The following is a 25,392-nucleotide window of genomic DNA, read 5'->3' on the forward strand; positions in this document are numbered from 1 at the left end:
TGGTGAGTCGAATGCCGTCTAACGTCTTCCTCATGTTCTAAACATGTATTTAATGTGCCAGTGCATGTATGCGGATTTAGATGGACGGATCCAAGCAGTTAGAACCCTCATGTGTTTTAATATCGCAGTGCCATTTCCCCGCCATGCTGTTGCTAGGGAAGCAGGGCGTGTGTGCTCCGCGGCTGAAGGGCATCGGAGAGGGGGCGAGAATAAAAAAAGACACATTCTGCGCAAATTCCAGGCTTTAATCGAGCGTTTTTGCACCCGATTGAGTCCCAGTCTTACATTATGTTGATTTATGGTGCAAAAGTGTAGAATGGTTGAGTTAAGTTGGTTTTATTTGGCGGCTTTCTGCTCATTACCTTATATGGCAGGGCAGAGATAGATCGTGCCTGTGTGCAATTGGCTGCTGAAGCTCTTGCTTTCCCTTTTAACCCTTAGGATGCTGAATTACTTTTATGGAGAGGAGGAGGAGGAATCCTGTCTGTTACGGCGTGGCTGCTCATTTTTGTGCGTGGGTTTATAACATTTATAAGCGTGCAAAGTGCTGCTGATGAATTTGCATAAGGGGAAAACACATGCTGTGATGTTAAAAAGGTAAGGCCTTGGAAAAGCTGTCTGCAGCGTGTTCAATTAATGGCAGTTGAGCCCAGAGGACACGGCACTGGTCTGACGATTGCGTGTGCGCGTGTGTGTGACCTATATTTGCTCAGTGCAGTGAGCAGATCGAAATGTAAGCCTCTGTGCTGCTTTGCAGACATAAGGATCTTTTTTCATATTTAAACACAGGCAAGTTGTAGCTGATAAAGCCCATTGCTACATGTCAAGTCTCCTCATGTGTTGGAGGGCTGTCAGAAGCTTTGATGGGCAACAAGAATTCATAAATCGTTAACACAATCATGCATGTACATCTAATCTACACAAATGTAACAGGTTGTCAAGCATAATGTGTCTGCTGTACTCTTGACTCTTACATCTTTGGAACATGCATGTACATTTTGGATCCAATAAGTCCTATATGTAGATTATACCAGAGCCTTCTGCACCCAATTTTCTCACCCGAATTCCATTGTTTTGTATGCTTACCCCCCTCTAGAAGCTCACCGCTGATGCTGTGTAGGTCTTCTAAGTTCCTTATTTAAAGTGATTCTGCTTAAAATTGACCCGAATGCTCTCAAAACTTCTTCTGCACCCCGATCCTGACACTGTTGCCAGATTGTTGTGTTTCTTCACACATGAAATCCATAATACTTGCATGGTACCTTTGAGGTGAACATAAAAGAAAAAACTAGTGAATTTCAGGCACAATCTGGCAGCAACATTTTACAAAAGGGAATTGTCAGTCAATCATGAAAAAAACAAAACAATGATGAATTTGTACTTTAAAACAAACCTGACGCTTCAGTGATTCTTTAGATACCCAATCTATAAGACCTATACAGTATTGTTGGGGATAAACAAGAGAATTTCGGAGATGATTTAGTCTTTAAAAGTCAATCATAAAAATAATGGCATGTTCAGTGCTCTAAGATCTGTTCTATTGTGTTCTAAGTTGGTTTTATGAGAAAATTACAACCCCTACACAGTATTATCGTGGCACTTTGGGGGGGGGGGCTACGGTATAAAATAAGCAAATTTCAGGTGCAATTCTGCTTGTTTTGCTGAAATCTAGAATTGCGTACCTAATGGATGATCAATGAAACCTATACAGTATTGATGGAGAGGTTTTGGAAGGTGAAGTGTATAAAACTGGTGAATTTTAAGTGCAAGCTGGTTATTGGGATCCTCCGACCTTTAAGGGCATCCAGGTCAATTATTGTATAAGCAAAAGGAGCATAAAACAACGACGTCATGTTCAGTCTTATAAGATGATTCATTGTGTGTCACTTGATAAGAACAAGCATTAGTGGGGAGCTTTTTGGAGGTGTGTTTCTCCAAAGACATAATAAATAGCTAAAAGGTCGGTTGCTTCTTTTTTGAAAACCTATACAGAAAGGCGTTATGGAGATAAAGTGATGCATATGTGCCATGACACTTAACGCAGTGATTTATTTGAATTCCCACACGTCAAAGAAGAGGGGCTGGAGTCCAACCAGGAGAGGTCTCCACCTCCCTTCCTGACGTCATGCAAGCAAAGACTGAGCTCTTGCACGACTGGATCAGTTCACTACGGCTTGGCTGTGACTGTCTCTCACTCTCTATGCACACTGCCAGGACTGTGTATGTATGTGTGTGTGTGTGTGGAGTGTGCAAAGGAGGGGACTACTAGACGGAGCTGGAGGGAATAACACTTTGGATTTGGATACTAAACTGGAAAACTACCAAGCCTGCGCCCTGCCTTGCATTGCTTTGCTTTTGCACACATCGCGTTCGCCGTCTCCTCGTCGCCTGACGTCGGATTGCGGCGAGAATGGAGCTCCCTGCCGCCGGGGAACACGTCTTTGCGGTGGAGGGCATCGAAAAGAAGCGCATTCGCAAGGTAAACTGGCGCCTGTTCTTGCAGGGGAAACGTATAGAAATGGTGCGTTTAATGCCATATGATTTTTTTTTTCATCGCAGGGGAAGATTGAGTACCTGGTCAAGTGGCGGGGATGGTCTCCAAAGTAAGTCGTGCATTCATATATTAATACATAATTTAACTCATTGGAATGCAAATGAGTGAGCGCATATATGGGCTTTTTGTGTATCCGCGGATGCCTTCACTAATTTATGCGTGGGGAAAAGGGAGGGTAGGCACGGCCATGTAATCCCGTTTTAATTATTTCTGCTCTGCCAACGAATTTGCGAGACAGTGGCGCTAAAATGGCCGACTGGATGTTGGCGCCCGAACACACCACATGCATATTTTTTTTCTAACTCTTCACAATGGTTTGTTATACGCTATCACCTTGGGAGTCACTGATGATGTTAGGTTACCTGTCGTAAATCCTAAATAATGACGGTTATTTTGGCCCCTCCCTGCAGATACAACACATGGGAGCCAGAGGAAAACATCCTTGACCCCCGCCTCCTGGTTGCATTTCAACACAGGTGAGACTTATGCTGCAGGTGGTGGCAGACTTTGCACTATTAAGGCCTCCAGCTCGACCGTGACCTTATATGGGCATAGGGGGAGGAGCTACACCCCCCACATCTCCCCTTGTATCTTGGGAACAGGGCCAGTGAGAGTTCCTTGAGCAAGGACACTCTCCTGAGTATGCTTGGAAGTAGTAGTAGTAGTAGTAGTAGTATTGCATTAAATGACTATACTGAAATATAATTTAGAATGACAAATGTATTTAAAGAAAACCTACACCCATTTACTCATCACTTAAGTAAGTAAGCAGGAAATAATGGTTTTAGTGGTATTACTAAACAATTATTTGGTTGCTGCCTTATTACAACACCATATTATGATACAGTAGTAAACATTCTAAAACATAGTACATTCAAAGCTGAGATTTATTATTGTGTTAAATGTCAGATTGTGCCGCTGTACCTAATGTAGTGACCAGTGAGGGTTTACAGTACATATTTAGCATTATACACTCTGAGGGCTAAATGCATCATGACCTAGCAACCAGTCAAAAACAATGCCAGGCCGTGAAGTTAAATGCTAATGAATACAAATGCACAAAACGTCATGTTTAAGGCTGCAGGAACCCGTGAGACAGAATTAGCATTTATGCTGTCAAAGGTTTACACTGTGCGGCTGGAAGCAAGCAAGCAAGCAAGCAGGCATGCATGTGTGTGTCTGGCTCCATCCTGATGGTCATGCATGGAGGGCTGTTCTGTGCAGTGTGTGTGGATTCCTCGCCTTGCTCCCAGAGGATGGGGGAGGGGGGAATCCGACAAGGGAGCCAGTAATTGCCAAATCTTCTGTGAATGGGGAGGGGGGGGGTCACCTCGTTCTGATTTTTTAGCATTTGGAAAATAAGCTCTCGACAGTTTATTATTGCAAACCATGATGGTTTGAACATCTGTAGCTTCACGGTGAGATTCGCGGCCTTCATTCACTGCTGGTTATTTATGAGACGGTGATACTGCTGCTGCTTAGTGGCCTTGCCGGTACAACCACATTACACTCTTTATGTACCGGTACTAGCTTTATGTGTTCACTTCCTAAAATAGCTCAGTTCTATTATTTGCCTGTTGGATTATTAGCTTGCATTCATCCCACTGAGTGTTTTTCCAATTTGCAGTTTATCACGTGACCGTCATTACAGCTGTGCGAGCTGTGTAGAGGAGACATGGCAGAAGGGAGGATGTTTTTGAAAGACGAGCAGATATTCTCTTGGCTGTAGCCTTAATTGAATTTCTGCAGGATAATGAGAATACAGTCTGGGATGATTACCATGGAGAGCTATGCAAATAAGGACCATCATGCTTTGCAGAGCCAAATTCCACATTTGACCTTGAATAGGCGGAGGAAAATGGATGACACTCTCATATGACAGTTTGTATTCTATATCATTTCAAATGGTATTAATAATCATGCTTTGCTTTCACAGGGAGAGGCAGGAGCAGCTGATGGGATATCGCAAACGAGGGCCAAAACCAAAACATCTTCTACTGCAGGTAATATTGACTGAGTCTCTGTGGCAGTGAGAGGCCAGAGAAAGGGGAGGCCGAGTGGGGGAAGGGTTCCTGTCAGGTGTTCTAGAGCTGCTGTTATTATGGTGCGAGTTATTTTTAGTTTTCTTTCAGGCAGAGACATCACTAGGGGGGCGAGAGAGTGAGATTCTCGATCTGGCTTGTCTTCAAGGTTACACCAGCGTGTTTATTATTTCCTGATAAGGTCTGGCTTTGTATGCAGGATGCAGGATACTTTTTCTACAACATGTTCATTTTAGAGCACCAGCAGAGTGGGAACAAAATGTCTGAAAGTAGTGCTACGCTAATGCTTTTAGGTGTAATGGACCTTGTTATGAAGCAAATGTAGGCTGATTGCTAGTCCTTAGCTGGAGTCAGACGTGGTCAGGAATCAGAGATGAAGCGTGACATGTCTGCTGGCACTTGTCTGACCCAAAGGTCACAACGAAAGGGTTTTGAACGTTCCACGGCAGTGCCCCTTTGAGGGCCTGAGGGGTCAGTTTGTGCTATAGAAAAAAAAAAAGCGACAAGATGGTGGGTGACTAGCTGGGAATCCTTCAATCTCAATGTGGTGGTTTATGTGTTATCCTTGGAAAGGCATGGATTGTTGTAGGACACAGTGCAAAAGTCTTAGGTCACTGTTGGATGTAAGTGAATACATTCCTCACATTTCAGCAGCCATTTTATTATATCTTACACAATACTACAGAAAATAGTAAGTGTACAGCTTGTATCACACTATGAATTTACTATTCAGTAAAAATGAGTCAACACACAGTCATCGTATAAAAGGCTGGCATCTCAAGTGAGTAGTAGATAATTGTGTTTAGCCTATACAGTCAAGCATGGTAGCGTGCACGAGTGCTACAGGCTCTGAGGAGCTGCGGTTCATTGAGGGAAACATGAATTCCAACAGGCAGTGTGACCACCTGAAGCAGGACATAATACCTTCCCTGGGCCGCTTGGTAGTTTCCCAGTATGATAACAAGCCCAAACAAAACGATCAAGTGCCTTACTGAGGAAGCTGAAGGTCATGGAGGGGCCAAGTAGGTCCTCTCCTGACCTGACCTACATTGTAGTTCGATCATCATAGATTACATAACCTTAACGGTATATGGAGTCAGCCATGGCATGTCTGACATGATATAGTGAAAAAAGTTATCCTCCTATTCTGTGTGGAAGTGGTACTTTTTGGCTTTGCCCTTTTTCCTCCACTTAGTCTGAAACATTTTAAGTTTAGAGCAAATAAATTGGAGGCTAACTAGTTAGCTCAGTAGCTTGCTATCTACTATGAGCGACGGCCATCTCTTACATGTCCCTGTAGTAAGTCTGTAGTCTGTGCATTAGTGTTGCGCAATGTGGTGTAAACAAAGAATGATAGGAGGTAAGGAGGTGTTATTTCATGTCTACAGGGCTCTAATAATGGGGAAAACCATTAACAGGTCTCATAGACTCCAACTATGAAATTATTCTGTTTATTAATTTCGAATCCTACTTTGCGGAAATGTACCTATCGCAACCGAGTTTGGAACCAATTAAGTGCGATAAACTAAGGACGACTCCAGTAGTTTGGTTGTAATCTTGTTGGCCTTTTTAGAATACCAACACTATTTCCAACATATCTTGTCTCTTCTCAAAGGTACCCTCATTTGCCCGGAGATCGAGCATCCCCGCAGGTTTGGAGGACACATCTCCAGATGTAGAAGACTGCCCCAAGTCCGATCCCGTCCCGGTTCAGCGTCCTCAGCCCCAGCAGTACCAGCTGAACAGCAAGAAGCACCACCAGTACCAACCCAGCAACCAGGAGGTCCCTGCAGACCAGCTCACCAACAGCAAGAAGAAGTACATCTACCAGCTGAACAGCAAAAAGCACCATCACTATGAGCCTGACCCGAATATGTATGACGCCCAGGCTTCAAGGCTCAAAAAGGTGGTCAAAGTTCAGGAAACAGGCGGTAAACCAGCCAACCCTGGCTGGAACCTGCCTCTGGCGCTTCAGCAGAAATGGGTTCGTGACAAAGACACAGGCTGCTTGAGTAAAGTCAAAGAGCTGGCAGTGGAGGTCAGGAAACCTGCTCCCAAAGAAGCCGAAAGTGAGCATGCCCTTAAGCCCGATCCTAAGGATGCAACCCTGCCCAGTTCTGTCAGCAGCAAAATGAAGATAATCAAGAATAAAAACAAGAACGGACGTATTGTTATCGTCATGAGTAAGTACATGGACAGTCATAAAGTGCATGGAGCAAAGGGCAAACACGGGGAATCGTCAAGCGGAGAGAAAACCCAAAGTGGGAGCGAGAACAATCCAGCACACAGAACCAAAATGGTAGAGAACGGTATTCCCAAAGAGATCTGCAGCAGTAGTTCCCTCCCTGCTGCAGATCACCCCCAAAAGTGTTCCCCAAAGGACAGACACTTCTTTAAACCATCACCAAGCACAGCAGAGGAATATAACACAGAAGTGGCTCGCGGTCAGGCGGACTTACCCGATGATCTACCCCTACAACTGACTGCCAGCTCGCCTTCTACAACTTGGCCGGCTGACGCAAACATCCCCACCCCGACAATTATGGACCACATTAGGATTCCAGCCTATCCCAGCAGCCGGAAGAGAAAACTCTCCGACCCTGTGGATGAGAGGAGTGTTTCCAAGAGTTTTCTGGCTTCTAGAAACCTCAGTGTTCCCAGCACTGGGGTCGGTCCACCTCAGGACAAACCTATTGACCTTCACTGTCGTGGACGTAGCAGCACTAATGCATATGATCCAATGGACTGTTGTGACCAAGAGGAACCCATCGATCTGAGCTGCCCAAAGACAAAGAGGCAGACTAAGTCAGAAATCCAATCTGAACCTCAACCGGAGCTGCAACCTGAACTTAAACCTCAATCTGAGCCACAACCTGAACTTGAACCACAACCCGAAACCCAGCCTGAACTTGAACCACAACCCGAACCCCAACGTGAACTTGAACCACAACCCGAACCCCAGCCTGAACATGAGAAACAACCTGAACCCCAGCCTGAACTTGAACCCGAACCACAACCTGCTGGCAAGGATGTAAGGCAAGACACGCCGAAGTCGACGAAAGAAACATCTGCTAAAAAGATCTGTCCTTTCATGGGAAACATCATCATTACGGACATCACCACAAATAGTCTGACTGTCACCTTCAAAGAATATGTTTCTTTCTAAGGAACGCTTTGAAAGCAACCGACACTGTCCATATGTGCATACTGTAAAAACATGGGAGATTTTGTACATAAGCAAATTTATAATTTATAATTCAAATTCAATATGTTTCTTATGATGTTTTATACTGTAACTTCTGAAACGTAGCCCAAGCAAGTGCCCTCGAGGATTTGAGTGAATACATTCAAGAATCCGTTTATTTGCTGTTGTTTCATACCTGTACCAAACTTGTAATCTTGAGATGTATGAAGGTTTATACGTATTTTGTATTGATTAACATGGATTATTTGGATTCCTGGTGTGCAGTAGAGGGAGGAACATGGCAGTTCAATAGTGATCGAAGATCAAAGCGACAGCACTTAATTCCATTTCCATCCCTCAATTGTCATTTACCTTCATTATGAGTGGACAAACTGCTGCTCTTTTTCATTGAGTTTTACTTAATTTAGTGATGGGTGTAATTAATAAATCAGGTAATCGGGCACTACTAGCTCCAACCGGCAGAGGTGCTTTTTTTTCGGCTTCGTAACAGCCAGTGAAGCAAAGCTACAGTCACAACAAAATTAGGACACTCAGTTTGTGTAAGCAAACACTTCTACTTCTGAAAAAAGGGTGAACATTCGTCAAAACATGCACCCCTATTGTGTTTCCTGTGCTATTATTTTTCTGACAAATATTACCAAACATGTTGGCACTGTTATTAAATGCCAATGTTTGGAAACCTGTAAGTTGAGTTGACTCACACAGCTCAAAGCGATCTCCAAAACACCCACTGCACTGTAGACATCACTATGAAATTTGGTACACACCTTTGACAAGCACATGCGAGTGAAATTATAGGTTGAAAAACACGACCGGCATCAATCAAAATGTCTTTGCAGGGTCTTGGGCTAGATTTTGTCTAATTATATCTTTATTACATGTATTGCATGTCTTCCAAAAAGGGGGGTGTCCTAATTTTTTCTCATGACTGTACATCCGCTCAATGGCAACCTCTACGGATAGCGTTAATCTGTTCAATATGAGAGATAAACAACAAATCGGTCAATAATGTCAAAGAAACTGTTCCTGTTAGGCACTTTTTTCAAACACGTGATTCTTGGATTATACGATGGATTAACACTGTTCATCTCAGTTTACCGCTCAAAGTTTACTAGTTTTATTGTTGTTACGTGTTCTGATAAAGGCATGTGACTGCTCTTTGCTAATTACTGATGAAATGTGACTCGTCAAAGCTTGGTATAGACAATAGTCTACAGTGCGCACGGGCTGTTTATGTTAATGCTGCTTAGAATGCTAATGTTGAATCTGTTGGATGTACAGTCAGAAATCACCTTGTACGCACATTGAATGCAAACACCAGTATGACAATGCTAACGTTCTATGAGAATGAAATGGAAGAGTGCATATTTATTTGTCATTAAAAAAATAAGCTGCAAGTGATCTTTTAACAACCGTTTTTTTCTTTTTTTTTTGCTTTAATTTGCTCTGCTTTCTTGCACTCGGTGAAAAGGATTGTCAAGAAGTTGGAGAGGGGAGTTTGTTGGCTTACTGCTGTCGGCACAGTTTCACAATAAAGAAAGAGAAGTTCCTAGTAATGGTTGGCAGTTGCTGTTTGTTTGCACACACTCTAACCTTACTATGGCTTTTTACTTCTACTTTTAGTCGTCAACTACAAAACAAAAGATGTTTCATTATCACAAGGAATCCTGCACAAAGGCCACTTAGCACAGCCTAACAGTATTTAAATGTTATCTCAACATTATGGTAGGGCAGGGTGCTGCCTTAACCCTTTGTAGGGAACTCACTGAAATATACTAGATGTCTATTTGGCCTTTCTTTGTTGACTTACTAGTAGAAATACACAGTTCTGCTGCCTTGCAGAGTTACCAAATATGGTTCTTTGCTCTATAAATAGCTATAAGGCAGGGCTAAAGCAGGAATTCCCGTCACGCCAAGCCAGTAACATTTGAATTATGTTTCCTCAGGCATGTTTTGTGTGTGCTGGCTCAAGGTTAACTTAGTAAGAAAGGGTTGTTTTTGCTCCTTTTTTCCCCCCAGCAGACCTTGGTCACCATGATGCTGCAATTTCTTGGCTGTAATGCACTAGAAAGTCAAATGCTAGTTTTTTTATGTGACCTTAACATCCTCATTATCTTATTTGAAGGTGGACAAAGTAGACTTATGCTACATTTATGCTACTTATGCTTCACTTGAACTTAATTACATTACCTGGCTATCCTATATACCATTTTCCTGATGCCCAAGCTAGCTATGACACAAAAGGTACAAGTGTGGTTAGATGTGGCCTTAATGATTTATGTGAAACATTCTTCTTCTGGAGTGTAATGATTATACAGCGTACAGCAATGACTTTTGATGCAGATGTGTATTTAGGATTTATAGTATACCTTATAGTATACCTCCAGAATATTAATGGTCTGATGCCCAAAATGGCAAAATACCAGAGTTTCCCGGGCTAAAAGGGAGGGTTGACAGGTATGACATTGAGGCTCAAATAGTCACCTAAATCTTCTGAAGTGGTGCTGTAGGTATTAGAATAGAGGTTAACTTGACAAGGCCAAGCCGTATCTTCTGCTTTATGGTCATGAGTGACAGCAGCTAATAGTATTTCTGTATAAAAAGGGATTTCTACTTTTTATTACTCATGCGGATACCGAGATGATCAGTTCAAACTATTGTGTGTGAGGATTTTCAGGAACAACCCAGAACCACCAATGCTCAAGCCCGCCATGGACTGGAAACTGCTAGAACACCCGGCATCCCGACCAAGGAAACTGACATCTGTAGCCTCCTATGAACACGCTAGATGTTTTATTGTCAGTTGAGAGACAAAGATTGTGCTGTTTGAAAGCGTCAAGGTGCGTCTTTCAAAGAACATGTAGCAGCTCATGAACTACCTCCAAATCCTCAGCGTGAAGGATGAAAACATACACACACGCACAAACATGGGTGTTTTAGGACAATGAACCCAAACACACATCTCCAATGCAACAACTTCAACCCTATGAAACATCATGCTAGTAGACCAACCAAATTAAATGAACTCTATCCACCACAAAGACAGGTCAAATATCCAGCCAAAATTATGTCATAAGCTTGTTGATGGCTAAAAATAAAGCATCAGTATAGGATCTCACTAAACCTGTTTGGAGTATTGTATATGATTAGGTATGTTTAAACATGTGTGTACAATTTAGACCGTGTGCTGCAAAATGTAGTTTAAAAACAACATGAATAAAATTGGTTGAAATCAATCATTAAAGACCTTAAAATGGTAGTCAACGACATGTTTTCCTTTTTATCTTGTCAAGACGGGGATTTTCAACTCACATGATGCCTTCAAGGTCACATGCTTACAGTTTTGACTCGTTCCCTCGGTCACGTGTCCCCACGCCCCGCGCTTATACTCAAAGGAGACTGCAACCTAAAACGATCACATGACGTGTAAATGAAGGCAGAAAGTGGCGCATTATTTGTATCATTTCAAAAAAAAGCGATAGAATGGATCAGTCCAACTTTCCGTGCAGGCCCTAAATGGATGCATGTGTGAGCGAGTTAGCCCATGCATCAAAGTGAAACAGGCCAACATATTTATAGACAAGGGTGATGTTTCACATTCCGCCTTTATCATCAGCAGCCTTCATGAGGCCTGTTGCAAGGACTATGTTACAAAGTCGGGGCGGCTTGACATGCATTTTATATTTAATATTTAAATATGCAAATTAGCCAGGAATTCAGCACTCAAAGTACTATTGTACTTCAGCAAAGAAGAAAAAAACACATGGATAGAGGTGTGTATGCAACTCCTTTATACACCTGCACCAAACCCCCCATGAATATAAGACCTTATTTAGTTCACCTTGCTGCATGAACGTTGTTACAAACGCGTACCCATTCTTAAAATATCAACACTAATATAGCGATTGTTTGTGAGACCATGGACAAAATGCGAGCTGCAAATAGAAAATGTCGCCTGCTGCAAGCTTGGTGCAAGTATAGCGCAGTGTGCAGCATGCAGTTGCCCAGAAACCACGCAGCCAATGGCGCTCTGTCTCCGTCTCTCTCTTCTTTAGGCGCTACAACATTGCGTCAGGCGCCATTGCGGCTTCTCACATGCACGTCGCGTCTATACCAAATATGGATGTGTGTGTATATGTGTGTGTGTGATGTGAAAGCACCAACCGGGAAATCGTCAAAATGGTGGTTGCGCACGTTTCCACGGCAGCCACCGCAATGCACGTCCACGCCCGTGTCTCCCGTGGCAGCACACGTGTCTGCATTTATTGCCCTTCCTCGTCCTCACGCAGTCATCTAAGGAAGCAAAAACGTAGTGGGAATTATTATTGCTGTTAATATGCATCCTGATTGGACCTTTTTATGTATTGAAGCTCGTTTTTCAGAGCACAAAACGTTCCAAAAACAACGAAAATACATCCAAAAATTGTATTTTATAGGGTTAATTTGAATCATTATTTAAAGCACACCTCTGTTTTACGTTTTGCATGCAAACAAGTCACACATTTTTTTTTATTTTATAGGTAAAACATAAAAGGTACATTTGAAATATTTTCTCTTATCCCCAAATGTCAGCATATGGCAACATATCAATTTTGGCAGGGAAAAAAACATGCAATGCTCTACTCATTTTTATAATCTACTACTAATCATTATAATAATGATTTTATTATCAACCATAATAATAATAAATTGCATTATTAATATAATACATTTTTTAGTATAATTTAATTTAATGAACAATTCAAAACCATAAAAATATTTACTAAAATGTGTCATAATTTGTGCAAATTTTAATAAAAACCAACAATTGCACAAGAATCAATTTCGATGTAGCTACAGTTAGTAAAGTGACAAGAATATTGTTTTACCATAAGAAGAAAAAAGCAGACTATTTCCTCATGATGTTATATAAAATAGAGCTTCCAATTTCGCATTTTTTTTGTTTTATTCATATTTTTATTTTTGTGAAATTATTTTCTGATCACACATAGTAATATACTTCTCTTCCGTCTGTAATCCCTTTTATAAGATGTAATTCATTTAACGAGAAATGGAGAACACTTATATAGGGCTTTACCGCAATATTTTTTACTGATCATTTTCAAGGGAAAGCTACGTTTAAATAGAATGCTGTTTGTGATGAGAACAATGCTTTTTATGTATTGAGAAAGCAAATGTATTATTCACATTCCAATGCAGTTGTCTCGTTTAAAATATGTTCTATGCGACATTTTGAGCGGCTGCTGTACATTCCATTTCAAAACACAATGATTAAAAGTATCTAAAAATGTTTATTTAACTTCAAATTGTCTATTTAGAGGATGTGATTTCTTGTTTCTTACTATGGGGTGGAAGGTGCGGTTAACAGTTGAAAAAGCGCATGTAATTCATAACAGGTCCATGTGAAATTAAGTTTTATTATTTGTATAATACTGCTAATATAACGTAAAAGTATCTTGACATACAGTCATCCGAAACTTTATGAGACTGTAGGGTGTCTTTTTATTGCCACTGATCAATTATTCATATTTTACAATCCTAACAGCATTTTGGTGTGCAATGGGAGTAATAATGTGTATAATTACAGAGAACTACACAGAAATAAAATGAATGTGAAATGCGAATGAGTGAAAAGTGGCCCCTGGGGGACTTGGTGGGTGCCGGGGACCAGGAGCCAGCGAGTCCGCCACTTGCTCACATTCCTGCGGACTCGAGAGCTGCTGGACTCCGCCCCCTCCCTCGCTGGTAGCAACAAGATAGCCAATAGGAATGCAGCGCGGTGCCTGGCAACAAAGCGTTACGTCACCACGTCCACCCCTTTCCTCCACGCCAGATTGCGTATTATGGGATGTGCGGAATTAAAGCAGCCCTAGGAGGACGCTGCTGTTTGGGTCTGTCGGCGTAAACAGAAGAGCACAGAGGTCGGGGACACATAGCGGCTCGTCATGGAGCTGTCTGCCGTCGGAGAGAGCGTGTTCGCGGCGGAGTCCATCATTAAGCGACGGATCAGACGGGTAGAGTGCTGTCTTTTTTATGGACCCCCTCCCTTTTTTTTGGTTCCGCCTGTTACGCAACTGTGTGTTTGCGCAGCAGCGACGTGCAATAACCCGACTGAAGCTGTAACCTTATTATGTCTCGCTATGTGTGTGCCTTTGCAGGGTCGTTGGGAATATCTGGTGAAATGGAAGGGCTGGTCTCACAAGTGAGTACGCTCTCCATTGGAAATACATATAGGGGGAGGAGGACGGAGCCCCCTGGTGGCTAAAGCATTACTGCATCACGGGGCCTGTACTGTACGGTAGTTGGAGCCATGTTGGCTTTTTGCTGCGTTATAGTTGTAAACATGTAAAAGCCATGAAGTGTGTGTAACCCACCTGTCTTTCCGTGTTGTAGGTACAGCACATGGGAACCAGAGGAAAACATCCTGGATGAGCGTCTCTTGGCAGCCTTCGAGGAGAGGTGAGGACACAAAAATTAGACATTTCAAAATGCTGCACATAAAAAGGAAGGTACTATGACACCACTGTTGTAATGGACAGGTGTATTGGGTGCACAATATCTTCACAATATAATGAAAGATGTTTTTAAAATCCTTTAAAAAAATATGTTTGTTATTGAGGTTGTAGTTCACATAGATTCAATTATGGTTCATTTTCTTGCCATAGCACTCAACTAGCTGTAGCATCAGTTACAATACATAAACGTTTGCTAGCAAGTTAGCTCAACTAGCTTTAGCTTGAGCAAGTAAAGTAATTAGCGTGCTGACTAATTAGAGCTTAGAGCTAAGTCTGGCTAATATGCTAACCATAACAGTAGCAATATAGGTCAATATAGCTAAGCTCAAGCTAATGCATTATAACAAGCAGGCAGCTAGAGCAAATATGTCTGACTAATTTCTTAGCCATACTCTTCACACAATAGTATTATAGCGCAAATAGTTTGGTCAGCAAGCAATGGGTAGCTTGAGCATGAGTCAGCTAATTATCAAACTAGCTAATTATATAGACCTGGTTAACTCGCGAGCCATCTAGCTAAACAAGCCATGAAATAGAAATATAGCTCAACTATCTGTAGCAGCAGCAAGCTAATTTATAACCATTTTAAATATTTTTGAGTAAGATAGCTCAACTAGCTTTAGCATAGGTAAGCTGACTAAGTGTACTAGCCACAAAGTAGCAATGTAGCTAAGATGAATGAATAGATGGATAGCCATTTTAAATTCTCAACTAGCTTGAGCATAGGTTAGCTAATTCATTGGCAACCTAGCGAGCCTGCATAAAATTGCAATATAAATCAACCAGTTTAGAATAGATAACTCGTCATTTAGATGTAGCATCAACAAGTTAATTTATTAGCAGCTGGCTAATTAGATGTATAGTTTTAACATTACCATGGTAACTATAAGCCTATGGAAGCCCGTTTCTGCCACAGAGAAAAAAAGTTATCCCAACGGTAAGTCATAATTTTGCTTTTAAAAAGTAAAAATTGTGAGATTAAAAAGTCAAAATGATGAGATAAAAAGTCGAAATTTTGAGATATGAGATATAAACTGCGCATATGGCACAGTTGCCGCCTTCTGCATTTGGCAAAAATGGCGACACAATTGTAAGCAACAAGTGACAACTTATTACACAGGAAGCAAACATCGAACATTTACAAAAAGACATATAATATACCTACCCACAATTGTGTCCCCTGTTTGTATCTCATAATTCTGACTTTTTATCTCATAATTTGGACTTTTAATCTTATAATTATGACTTAACAAAGGGATAACATTTTTTCAGTGGCGGGAACAGGCTTCCATACTAATACGATGGAGATAATTTGACTTAATTTAGCTCTTTTAGGAATAGGAACCTACGTGTTGTAATAATTATTTATATCCTTTTCGCCCATAAGGGAACGCGAGAGGGAGCTTTTTGGACCCAAAAAGCGAGGACCCAAACCTGAGACATTCCTTATGAAGGTTGGTCGGACCGTCTTCTTGCCCCCTACCCCCAAAAATGTCATAAATACCTTTACATTTTGTCGGTTAAAAGGTCAGGGAAAACTTCAAAAAGACCCCATGATTGATTTGTTAGCAAGTACTTTGTAATTTTCATTCCTTTCTCGCCTTTAAATGAACTTTAACACACTTCATTATTACGACAATCCTCCAGGCCAAAGCCAGGGAGAAAACGTACGAATTCAGACAAGATCCCGTCAGGCCTATCCAGGTCTCCTATCCGGTCCCGGAGCCTGTCATAACGCCAAGGGCCAGGGAGGGTTTACGCACCGTGGTGCCCACCATCTTCCCTCCCAGCACAGTCAACCGAGGGGAAAGCGTCCACCACCACTTCATCCGGGAGCAAGAAAGGCTCGCTGAAGAAGCATCGCCTCGGCTTCCCAAGAAAAGAGGACGCAAACCGAAATTGCGTTTGCGTTACGAGCAGGATGATGAAGACTTTGTTGAACCTGCGGCTAAAATATCCAGACGCTTGGCTCATCGCGATGCGGCAGAAACGTCCGATCCCAGCCTGGTGCAGCTGACTAGAAGGTTCCAGGAGGAGACCACCATCACGCCAAAGTCCTGCAGCAGCAGCAACAGCGAGCACGGGCGTATGCAGGAGCGAGGGGGCAGGACTCGTTATATGGCAAAGCATGCGGACGTGCACCGAGAGGAACAACTCGGCGTTATCTGTCAACCCACGCCACACGGCACGTCGTGGAACCCGCGTTTTACCAACATGGACACTGTGACAGTCACTGACGTCACCATGAACCTCCTGACTGTCACCATCAGGGAAAACTACACCGATAAAGGCTTTTTCCGCGGGAAAAGATGAAAAAAAGACGGTTTTGTGGCTCAAGTCAATTAGGTACACTACAATACAAAATCTGCATCAAAAATACAGCGTTTTAAAATAACCGTGTTCGGTTTTGATTGTCGCTGTTAGAGAGGGGGTCCATTGTTACAGAGCATACGTCCCTGACGTGTCCCTAATATTTCGTCCTACTTCTTTATCTAAATGAGGAAGTCCAAATATTAGAAACATCCCATCAATATGAACTACTGCTGTATTTTGCGGGTGTACAAACGTCAGCAAGATCTGCTTTAAAACTTCAGCATTAAAAAAAAAAACCTGCTCAATTTTGATTGACATTCTTGGAGACGGTTTAGTTATTATGCAACATGCATCCTGACGTGTGCCTAATATTTCGGCCTGTTTGTCTATCTAAATAAGGGAGTCGAAATATTAAAAACACCCGCCAATATGAGAAGTGATGCATTGTGTCGGAACGTGAACAGGATCTGCATAACAAATTCAGCCTGACATTTGTAAGAGAGGTTTTAAATATGAAATATGAATGAACATGCCCCCCCTGCGTGTTCCTAATATTTCGTCCCTCTCTTGCAGGCAGTATAATAGAATCCCAAATACGATAGAGTGCAGTTTAAACCACTATTGGTATACCTAATGTTGTGGCCTATAATGTGTGCGCTAACATACTACTTACTACTGTCGTCATGCTATATATATATATTTTTATAATACATCATAATACATCAGTATTTAATATGAATTAAAACCTAATTGTTCTAGGCTGTATGATTAAAAAAAAGAATGTTTTTTTGCACACTTGTTTTGCTATTTTGGACACAATGAAAATACATTTTTGACATTTTAATGTGTATTTTTTGGATTTTGACATAATTCGTTTGTGTATGTGCCAGAAATAATCATCTATAAGCTACAATTCAAGTGCATTTTGCATGCTTTTTCCCCCTCACGCCCCTTCACACGTTTAAGCTGCTGCACCGCGCCATTATTAACTTTATAGATACTTTTTATATTTATTTCTGTGCAAAGCTGCAGTATTCATGTTCAACCGTTGCAACGTTTTAACTGTTGAGAATAAAAACATAAGACATAAGATTGTGTTTACATGGGCCCAGCAACACCAATTACTGAAGTCATGTATGTGGAAACTTTTTAAGCTGTGACTCAACTCAACGCGGAAAATTGATTCATTTGCTTATTGTTTATGAAATGATGAAATTTCAGATAAATCGTTAGGCAGGCCTTACAACTCCTACAGATGATACAGCTTTACATTCGATGCAAGAAAAACATATGTAATTAACGCTTTATTATTTTCTATTTCCCACTTTTTGTTGGTGTCAGCCTATGTTTCAAAGTCCTTTTAACCTAGATTGGATAAAAATGAAAAGAAACTGAATTTTTTGTATAGAAACAGAGGACAGAAATACACATGAATCTATACATTTGCTTTACATCTAATGCTTCAAACTGCGCATGAGCACGTTATAACAACCCCCAGCGTGTTTAATGACCTAAACTATTTCATTTTTTAATGACAAAATCACTCTTTTATTCAATATATGTGAATTTCTATAATTATTTCAAATAACGTAAACCCTTGCTTGTGGGGCCTTCACTGTGACCAGCCTGTTAAGCGCCTTTACATCCACTAGAGGGCGCCCTTGTGACACCTCCATTTATACAAGTGATGGGTGCACATAGCACGAACGCATACATCTATATATGAATAATTTATCATCTTACCTTGTATGTTTATGCTCCATTTTGTGCTGTTTGTTTTTGCTTGTGTTTTCTGACTTGTCACTGAAGCTGCAAACACACAGAAACACGTACTTTAATCATTTTTGCAGTAGAACATATGACCTTTTTATTTCTACAGTCACTTCAACTTAAATTAATAATTTCCTGTATGCATGACTTCATATTTATAGGTTCATTAAATAAATAAAAACGTACCTTACGATATCAATAAATAATTTAAAACGTAGTGTAACGCTGTGAAAGGCCATTCGGGCTATGAATAAACTGTTTTAGGAAGACAAAAATGCCAATATATTTAGAAAAAGAATGCATCGACCATTTGTACGACTAAATTATTACGTATATACTAAAAAGTAAAATGCAAGGCCAAAAAAAAAGACTGCACAGCATTTTAAAGTTACAGGAAACTTGCCCTTTAACAAGTAAAATGGAATGGAACACAGTAATTACATGACTATTGCACTACGAAAAAGGTCATTAAAGCAAAAAAAATAAATAAAATAAAATTCAATAAGATTCAAATAATTCGTTTTAGAGAGTCAAACACCGTTTTAAAAAATCAACTTTCTCAGTTGTACTGGTTTAAAAAAGCAATTAACTATGCATGCGTATGTGCGCATGTGCGTGAGCGAGCCTCATACTATAAAGATCCCTGCTGCTGCTCCGCGGCTTTGCTAAGCAGAGGCTCCTAACCGTCCACCACAGCCATGCTCTTCTCTTCTCTGGATTTGGGATGTTTTGTAGCGTGTTCGAAATGTTTTTGCACGGCGTGGTCTTCATGATCTACATTCTAAACAGTCAGCTGCGGATTTGCGCGGCTGATTTGTGCAACTGGAGTGGAAGGTAAGGTCATAGCAGGAGTTCCATGTTGGAGTTCCATTCTGCTCATTTGACTGACTAGCAAGTACGGGGAAGAGTGGGGGAGCCATGATCTCATTAATTTAAAGTTTCTTTTTGGTTAGGCTTGAAGTTGATTTGCTGAAAGTTACATATTTTTTTTTTAGAAATTATTTCCGTATTTTGTGTTTTTCCCATTTAAAAACGTCAAAAAAGCAAAACAACATGGCATGGTATATGGTATGAGTCATGTTTTTCAGACATACTGACATGACTACCTGATTATAGTACATCTGCACCATTCCACATGTCTGAAAAGGAGCAGGAAGAAGCAGAGCTTATTTGAAATACTATACCATAATAAAAAAACACTATACAAAATAAAAAATCTTTCAGAATTTGTTGAAAATATGTAAAGAAAATGTAGACAGTATACTTTTAATACGCAGGAGTTACATGTATTACGCATTCGTCTCCATTCTGCTCATTTGACTGAGTCGCAAGTCTGGTTGGGGGGGGATCCATGATCTCATTAATATAAAGTTTCTTTTTGGTTAGGCTTGAAGTTGATTTGCTGAAAGTTACATTTTTTAGAAATTATTTCGTATTTTGTGTTTTTCCCCATTTAAAAACAACGTCAAAAAAGTAAAACAACATGGCATGGTATGATTCATGTTTCAAACATACTGATTACCTTATTACAGTACATTTGCACCATTCCACATGTCTGAAAAGGAGCAGGAAGAAGCAGAGCTTATTTGAAATACTATACCATAAGATAAAAAAAACTATACAAAATAATAAAATTTCAGAATTTATTGAAAATATGTAAAGAAAATGTGCACAGTATACTTTTATGAGAAGGACCCATTTTGGGACCTAAGAGTAAGAAGTAGGTGTGTCAAGATTAAACCATGACACAATATCTTAAATAAATACATGAATTCATCACACAATTTGCTTTGTGTTTAGTTGTCATTGACCAATATTTAAATTAGTTTGTTGATCTGAAACATTTAAGTTTGACAAACACTTAAACACGCCACTCTATTAATAGTAGTTGTGATTCTCCTAAAATTGTTCTCTGTTGGATCCAGTGGTTTTCCAGCTGGCGTGGACACCAGGATGGTCCTACAGGTGAAACTTCGCTGCACAGAAGGCTCTGTGAGATGGCTCTACCCGGGCCGAGCCCTCAGGGTGGTCTTAGAGCCCAATCTCTCCTCTGTTAAGCACACTACAGTCTGCATAAAACCATCTCGGACCTTCAGCGGCGCCAACCTCTTTATAGAACGGGATGGGACACTAGAGCTGCTGGTTACGGACGACAACAGGGCGGAACATGTGAGCTGTTTCAGGGCAGAGGGACCACAGATGCCTGCTATCTACATCCAAACGAGTCCTCTGGGAGACGAGTCGTGGAGTCGACGGTGGATAGGTTTTAGATATGAGCTGCTGGCCAATAGGAGTGCGGCAACCAGTCCGGACCACACTAGTGAGTGCCTCATAATTTCATTCATCAAATGCATTTGTTCATTTTTTCACATTTTTCCCGTTTTGACACAGAATGGGAAGTCAACCCCAGTAATGGGAACCCATTTCACACAGAAGTCATAGAACAGGAGAACCAGCATTTACTCTTCTGTTCCTTTTATACAGTACTTTGCACTTTCACACAGATGATGACAGTGTCTAGTGCAGGGGTGGGCAAATATTGGGCCGCATTGAGTTAACAAAATTGTCCGGGGGGGAGGGGGCAGAAGATATATTTAAACACACACACAATTTTATGCTTATAATTGTCCTTGAATTATTCATCTAATTTTATCTGTAAAAGTGTTATACTATCAGTTGTATGTTCTCATGTTCTTTTTTTAGACCACATCAAACTATGTCATTTAATTTTACATTTAAAAAAAAAATCTTTTTACTAAATAAGACATCCGACTTGCAAGTCATGTTGCTAGTTTATATGTTAAAAGTTGAAATACTTAGAAAGCAACTGGCGGGCCGGATTCAAACGCTTGGTGGGCCGCATGTGGCCCCCCGGGCCGTAGTTTGCCCACCCCTGCTTTACATGAATGTGACATCCTATGGAAAAATGACATGCAACTACACAGGGCTATTATCATGTGGAGGCAAAAACTAAGTTGCTTGTTTTGTGACAAAGTTATGACATTATTTCATTATCAGCTGAATGTTCTCATGTCCCTTTTTTCAGGAGCACTTTAAACATTTAAATTATGTAATGTAATTTTACAATTTTTTTTTTTTTACTAAATAAGACATCCGACTTGCAAGTCATGTTGCCAGTTTGTATGTTAAAAGTTGAAATACTTAGAAAGCAACTGGCGGGCTGGATTCAAATGCTTGGTGGGCCACATGTGGCCCCTGGGCCGTAGTTTGCCCACCCCTGGTCTAGTGTATTTGTCAAACAGCGACAAATGTGTCAGCATTGCTGAAGACGGTGACACACAGGCGGCGTCCAAACTCTTGACCCCCTTCTACCTGCCCGTCCTCTTTGTGTCCCACACAAGAACAATGGCTTTGAACACAACCTGCAGGGTGGAGGGGGGGGGGGGCATGAATATCAGGTGTCGAACATCACACCCAGACAGTGTACCTGCTTTTTCAATGTGTTTCCATTCCTATAGAGGTTTACACAATTTATGGATGATTAAGTGATGTAAAGGCTCATAACTCTTAAAAAAAAAGTATAATAGTCTGTATAATCTTTAAAAATGGAGCATCTGTTTTATTCCGGATCCCAAGCTTGCAGCTGCTGGTCAGCCTTGTGTTTTGTCTGGCTGTCTGCTGCTTTCCATGCTGGAACAAAGCACAGAGGACAGAGACCATCCGGGTGGCTGGAGGGCACCCGGCCAGAGGGGCCTGAATGGAGTGCCGCACATAGTTGGTGAATTCCACAAATGCCTCATCATTGTGCGTGCATGTTTCTTAGCATTGATCCATGTGTGAGGGCTTAACCTATAGTGGCGTCGTTCTCAAGCTATAGAAGACACAGCTGTGGAACAGCAGAGTGGTTGACTCTTGCGTTGGTAGGCACTGCGGTCAGTCCATTAGGGTCTGTATAATGGGAGTCAAACAGTGGGTCAAGATGGAGAGTATAGAGTAGCGGGACCACACCATTCCTTCATTTAACCTTTGGGTGTCATGAATGGAGGTGTGACGTAAAGCCATCACTGACAATCTGCAAGGTGTATTAACACAATAATTCATCATACCTTTCGGGGTACAATGCCTCATCTATGGGGGGCTTTTTAAAAAAATTTTTTTTACTGCTTTTGACTCATATTTTACCTCCACAGCCTCATGTCGGCCATGCAACGACACAGAGCTGCTGATGGCCGTCTGCAACAGTGATTTCGGTGAGTACACATGAATAATAAAAAAGAAGCAGGGAAGGTGTTTAAATGAGGGACTTTGGTCACATGATCTACACATAAGATAAGATATGCCTTTGTTCGATTAAATTCCAGATTTACAGTATCAAAAGTACAAGAGAAAACAATAGCAGATAATAGAAATCAACAAGTTATATAACAGTGATGCATAAGATATGCATTTGTTTGATTAAATTAACAGTGATACATAAGATACATAAGACAAGATATGCATTTGTTTGATTAAAATCCAGATTTACAGTAGAAAAAGTACAAGAGCAAACAATAGCAGATAACACAAATCAACAAGTTATATAACAGTGATACATAAGATACATAAGACAAGATATGCATTTGTTTGATTAAAATCCAGATTTACAGTAGCAAAAGTACAAGAGCAAACAATAGAAGATAATACAAATCAACAAGTTATATACTATTCACTATATGATTAATGTATGGAATATTTGGAGCAGTTTTTGGTATGCAGTATGATGCGAAATATGCAAAAATAAAAGACTTTAAATTAGGGATGTCCGATAACTATCTTTACCGATAATTATTGGCCTGACAACATAAAAATGCGATATCTGTATCAGATTTTTCCCCCCCAATCATGAAAACCAATATTAAAAAAAAAAAAAAAAAGCTGTACAAATAACAAATATGTGTTCCATCTCCAGCTTCAACTGTCTGGTTTTGACTTCATTGAATTTTCTCCACTTAATGGCAGAGTTTGCTGACTAAAATAACTGAGTGACTGAAAAAACTGAAGTTCGTCATTGTAAAAACACAATATACAAACTATTCATATATGCGTTTTATTCCGCAATTAAAACCGTTTCAGTGCCACCACGGCTTTTTTTTGGCAGTGAAAAAACAGGATGTTTTTGACATAACTTTCAACGCCAAAACTTCTTCTTCTGCAGTCTTCTGGCTCCACTAACAAAGTACAATATTAAACATTTACATTGATATACAAATTTGAAGACCAAAAATCATGAAAAACTGTTTTTGTGGGTTCTTTCAGTGGTTCGCGGCTACATCAAAGACGTGCTGCACAATCCGGATCGTCACATATCGTTGGTGGAAGTGTTGGCGGCGAGGGTCCACTGGCAGCGTAGCGGTTTGTTCCAGCATCAGGCCCATTCAGATGCTTCTGGGTCACCATGGCTTGTCCCTTCGTGGCGTGGTGTCATCCGTGCACATCTGCAATGTGGCGTGAAGCCCGGAGACGGAGAGTTCCTTTTCACTGGGTCAGAACATTTTGGGGAAGCTTGGCTGGGGTGCGCCCCACGTTATAAAGACTTCCTGTATGTGTATCGGACTGCTAAGGCGTCACGGCGAAATCCCTGTGACTTCCCTTTGGACTAGAGGTTCTGCGGTCGAGGAACATGGCTGAATGCTTTGCTGGCGATCCTTTGTCTTCTCCATCACTGGGCTCTTCCATAGGCGAGGAGCAAGCTCTTTGTGCCTCCGCTGTTGTTGTTGTTCACTTGGCTGGCTCCTGGGGGACAATTGACCTCTGAACTGAGGTGGGAGGGAAGACTTTTGCCTGCATGGTCATTCATAATCGCCTGTCCGCTACGTAAATGGAGAGGATTGCTGCGACCTCCAAGTTTGTTAGCACAATTACTAAACGAACATTATGGTGCAAATCTGGATATAGATCTGGATGCAAGATTTTTTTGGTTCATCAAAACATGACTCTTAATGATACGATTTAGACATATACAGGCGGTGGCTTATTGGTGCTTATACGTAGGTTTCCTATTGTCTTGTTTTTGTATATTTGTATGTGTTGCAGACCACCCCTATTGCATCTATTTTGTATAGATACCTATTGCATCTATACAAAATAGATGCAATAGGTATGTATGTTGAAATGTATGTTGAAAATATGCATTTTCCACTCATAAATACAATAAACAAAACTCTTCTGTGGTGTTTCCATTGAAAATAACTTCATTCCATGTATTTGAAAAGAAGTAAATAACATCAAAGTGCATCAAAATATAAATTAAGACGTCACACAAAGAGTATAAATGAATGTCAACCACATTTACCATCATGTGATCTTATTTAGGGCACAACAGACACATCCCATTTCCTGCTATTCATCCATTCCATGTCACATTCTTGCCATAATAGCAGAAAGCCAAATCTCTGACTAAATCAGACCTTCCCAAGACGACCCAATGGGCAGATGTGAGGGGGAAAACCCCGGGATCCTCCCCCTGAGGCCCCTCCCCGACTGAGAGGAACAATTAATTGACTTTTAAAACGTCGGCCTATTCTAGACCTCTCCTCGGCTGAGCGGAGCTCACAAATTGGTGCGTTGAACTTTTTATGAGGACTAAATAGCGGCCAATGAAAGTGTAAATGACTATGCAAGTGAATGGGGGCTGCACAATAGCCTTGCGGTGACAAGGCCCCCCCCCCCTGCATAATGACCATTGTCACGGCTGATGCCGTGTAGAAAACATCAGGGATCATGAAGCACAGAAACTGGGTGGCTGCTTTTTTTAAGCTGCTCTTATATAAACATGCAATATTTCTCTATTGTCAACCAAATGGGACATTGTGGTTGGCACATTAACACAAAATTGTTCATTCTAGTGTGAGAAAATCAGTTAATATGAGCTAGCTAACATGACAAATACTTTTTTGGCGCTATAACACCAAATTGTGCATTTTATTGCGAGAAAAGCAGATAATATATGATAGCTAACATGACAAATACTTTTTGGCCGCTATAACACAAAAT

At 40.9% G+C, this 25,392-nt stretch overlaps 3 protein-coding genes and 1 long non-coding RNA gene across 4 annotated transcripts in view; 3 read left to right on the plus strand and 1 right to left on the minus strand.

The window, feature by feature from the left end:
* The window catches only part of LOC131103114 (uncharacterized), a 54,581-nt gene extending 36,157 nt beyond the window's left edge, over positions 1 to 18,424 (minus strand). The window contains exons 1-3 of the long non-coding RNA XR_013629976.1: positions 18,373 to 18,424; positions 14,176 to 14,248; positions 11,966 to 12,094 (exon numbers count right to left, since the gene is read on the minus strand). This is a non-coding gene — a long non-coding RNA (uncharacterized LOC131103114). The remainder of the gene's footprint in view (positions 1 to 11,965; positions 12,095 to 14,175; positions 14,249 to 18,372) is intronic.
* Positions 1,422 to 9,349, plus strand: cbx4 (chromobox homolog 4 (Pc class homolog, Drosophila)). Its single transcript, XM_058049021.2, has 5 exons — positions 1,422 to 2,479; positions 2,560 to 2,603; positions 2,965 to 3,030; positions 4,491 to 4,557; positions 6,212 to 9,349. The coding sequence occupies exons 1-5, from the start codon at positions 2,411 to 2,413 to the stop codon at positions 7,760 to 7,762; spliced, it is 1,797 nt and encodes a 598-aa protein (XP_057905004.2). The 5' UTR covers positions 1,422 to 2,410; the 3' UTR covers positions 7,763 to 9,349.
* cbx8a (chromobox homolog 8a (Pc class homolog, Drosophila)) lies at positions 13,621 to 17,714 on the plus strand. The gene is made up of 5 exons (XM_058049045.2): positions 13,621 to 13,815; positions 13,960 to 14,003; positions 14,195 to 14,260; positions 15,704 to 15,770; positions 15,964 to 17,714. Exons 1-5 carry the CDS (start codon positions 13,747 to 13,749, stop codon positions 16,627 to 16,629), a joined length of 912 nt encoding a protein of 303 aa, XP_057905028.2. The 5' UTR covers positions 13,621 to 13,746; the 3' UTR covers positions 16,630 to 17,714.
* A 659-nt stretch (positions 18,425 to 19,083) lies between the features above and the next one.
* LOC131103102 (meteorin-like protein) lies at positions 19,084 to 24,460 on the plus strand. The gene is made up of 4 exons (XM_058049046.2): positions 19,084 to 19,233; positions 20,325 to 20,719; positions 22,551 to 22,610; positions 23,656 to 24,460. The coding sequence occupies exons 1-4, from the start codon at positions 19,124 to 19,126 to the stop codon at positions 23,997 to 23,999; spliced, it is 909 nt and encodes a 302-aa protein (XP_057905029.2). The 5' UTR covers positions 19,084 to 19,123; the 3' UTR covers positions 24,000 to 24,460.
* Positions 24,461 to 25,392: the final 932 nt, after the last annotated feature.

This window comes from Doryrhamphus excisus, linkage group LG16, assembly GCF_037039965.1.
Source record: "Doryrhamphus excisus strain RoL-2023G ecotype Guam linkage group LG16, RoL_Dexc_Guam_v1.1, whole genome shotgun sequence".
In the NCBI taxonomy this organism is placed as follows: domain Eukaryota; kingdom Metazoa; phylum Chordata; class Actinopteri; order Syngnathiformes; family Syngnathidae; genus Doryrhamphus; species Doryrhamphus excisus.